This window comes from Phaethon lepturus, unplaced genomic scaffold (assembly GCF_000687285.1).
Source record: "Phaethon lepturus isolate BGI_N335 unplaced genomic scaffold, ASM68728v1 scaffold47888, whole genome shotgun sequence".
NCBI classification, from domain to species: domain Eukaryota; kingdom Metazoa; phylum Chordata; class Aves; order Phaethontiformes; family Phaethontidae; genus Phaethon; species Phaethon lepturus.
This window is the reverse complement of record NW_010560686.1, coordinates 1-1,966: the sequence shown is the minus strand read 5'-3', so window position 1 is coordinate 1,966 and position 1,966 is coordinate 1. Positions and strand designations below refer to the sequence as shown.

The window sequence follows — 1,966 nt, the reverse complement described above, 5'->3', positions numbered from 1 at the left end:
CCACTTTCAACACCAGACGATTGCAGCTCGCTGCACTCGTGTCATAAAAACAGAACTATTTTCTACAAAGCCGTGTTCCTTCTGTCCAACAATTTGAAAAAGAAACTTTGAAGAGGCAGATTCAAGAAAATCTTTATATTATATACAGACATATACACCATTTCTCCACCTCCCATTCTCCCAGCCCATGGGACAGAAATAAGGCAATATATCCTTTCCTTCGTTAGACATGAGAACAAATATCATCCTTTGGAATGTTTTCACTTCAATGTATTTTTCTTTTTCAAAGCAAGCAACAACCACCATTACCGAGCTGTAGAAAAGTTACACGTTTCTGGACGGCAGCCTTTCCCACAGTGTTTCACTGAGGATTGTTTTATTTACCTGGGATAGAGAATCGCTCCAGTTCCGCTCCCTCTCTAGTACAATTTCCCTGGTTTCATTCAGAGCCAGTCCTCAGGCTTTCTTCTCTATAAATGCAGTATGTTGGCCCTGAAGATAGCTCACTATCTTTTCCTCTATTTCCATGCCTTGCGCTATTTCCTCATCCGAAAGAGATAACGGAGTCTGTGAGTCTTTGGTTACAATAACAACAGAGGTTCTCCGCGACTCCAGGATATTTGCTACCACCACCTGGTGACGATATTTCTCCAGAGCCTGCCGTGACTTATCAATTAAGATCAAGGGATCTGTCTCCAGTTTAAAGGAAATAACAAATGCCTCTGGGGCCCATTCTTTGACGAGAGGAGACAGCATTTTTGGCACCATCTTCATTGTGATCTACATTGGGGAAAGAGAGCAGAGAAAAGTTTCAGTAAAAACATTACAATGCATTTTAATAAGAGATGGGGGGAGGACCTAGGGAAATTCCAGCTCAGTTCATATTATATTTACACTGAGAAGTTTTCCAAGGCAGTATTTGGTCAGATCTCACCAAAGTAAGTCAAAATGTCACTGGCATGCACTGTAAAATTAAATTATCAGTCTGGTATTAACAATAAGCCAGGTGTTCTTAAGTGATGAAGCAGGCCCACAGTAACTGCATAAACATTTTGTTAAGAGCTAAAACCCACTCTGGGAAAATAAACATAAGCAGAGGAAGATAAAAAAAGTAGTACAGTTGCAGAAGTCGGAGTTTTCAGCACTCCAAAATCCAGGCACCTTGTCAAATCTTAATCCTTCGTCCTAGCAACTCTTTAAGGCATATGAAACATAAACATGCCAAAACATAGGAAAAAAGTAGGAGTCTCTGATCTCCAGCTTCTTAACCTCTGGGTGTGCCACTGGGAATTGGGCAGGATCTCATTTTTCCTACACTAAGGATAAAGAATTAAGCCTAGCAACTTGCTAAAAGGTAATTAAACAAAATAAATTTGATATTTGTTATATATGGAGCTCGAGATACACCTGCTCCCATAGCTGAAAGGGAGATGAGGCCGTAACATTAGTAACTAAAGTAACATTAGCCATGAGACACATGCTACACCTTTGGGCTGTTGTCAGCACTGAGCAGAAAGAAAGCAACACAAGTACTCCAGCAGCAACTATTCTTCAGCTGAGACCACCATCTACTCCTCTCCATGTTGTAAGCATGTACAGCTTTAAAGGGATATTTCCATGGAATTCTGCTCCCGTGGAAATTCACCCTCTCACTCCCAGAGAAAACACAGGCTTTTTCGGCCAGCAAGCCATTGCTTTGCAACCTTTCCTTTTTTCCCATTACTCCCCAGCCGGTCCCCAGGCAGCCGTGACCCCGGCAGGGCGCTAGGAGGGGAGGAAGGGGGCCAGACCCAGGGGCGCCTCACCTGCAGGGGCCCCTCTGAGGACTGGATCTTGTGCTCGGGCATCTCCGAGGCCGGGATGTAGAAATCCGACACGGCAGCTGCCAGGTAGAACATGACGCTGGAGCCTGCGAGAAACACAACTGCATTCACCCCCCACCCCTGGCCCACCCCGAGCGACCCCC

The 1,966-nt window shown here is 44.5% G+C and overlaps 1 protein-coding gene across 1 annotated transcript; it reads right to left on the bottom strand.

The window, feature by feature from the left end:
* Positions 1 to 206: 206 nt before the first annotated feature.
* PPCS (phosphopantothenoylcysteine synthetase) lies at positions 207 to 1,904 on the bottom strand. The gene is made up of 2 exons (XM_010293739.1): positions 1,806 to 1,904; positions 207 to 780 (listed from the first exon to the last, which is right to left on the bottom strand). Exons 1-2 carry the CDS (start codon positions 1,896 to 1,898, stop codon positions 457 to 459), a joined length of 417 nt encoding a protein of 138 aa, XP_010292041.1. The 5' UTR covers positions 1,899 to 1,904; the 3' UTR covers positions 207 to 456.
* Positions 1,905 to 1,966: the final 62 nt, after the last annotated feature.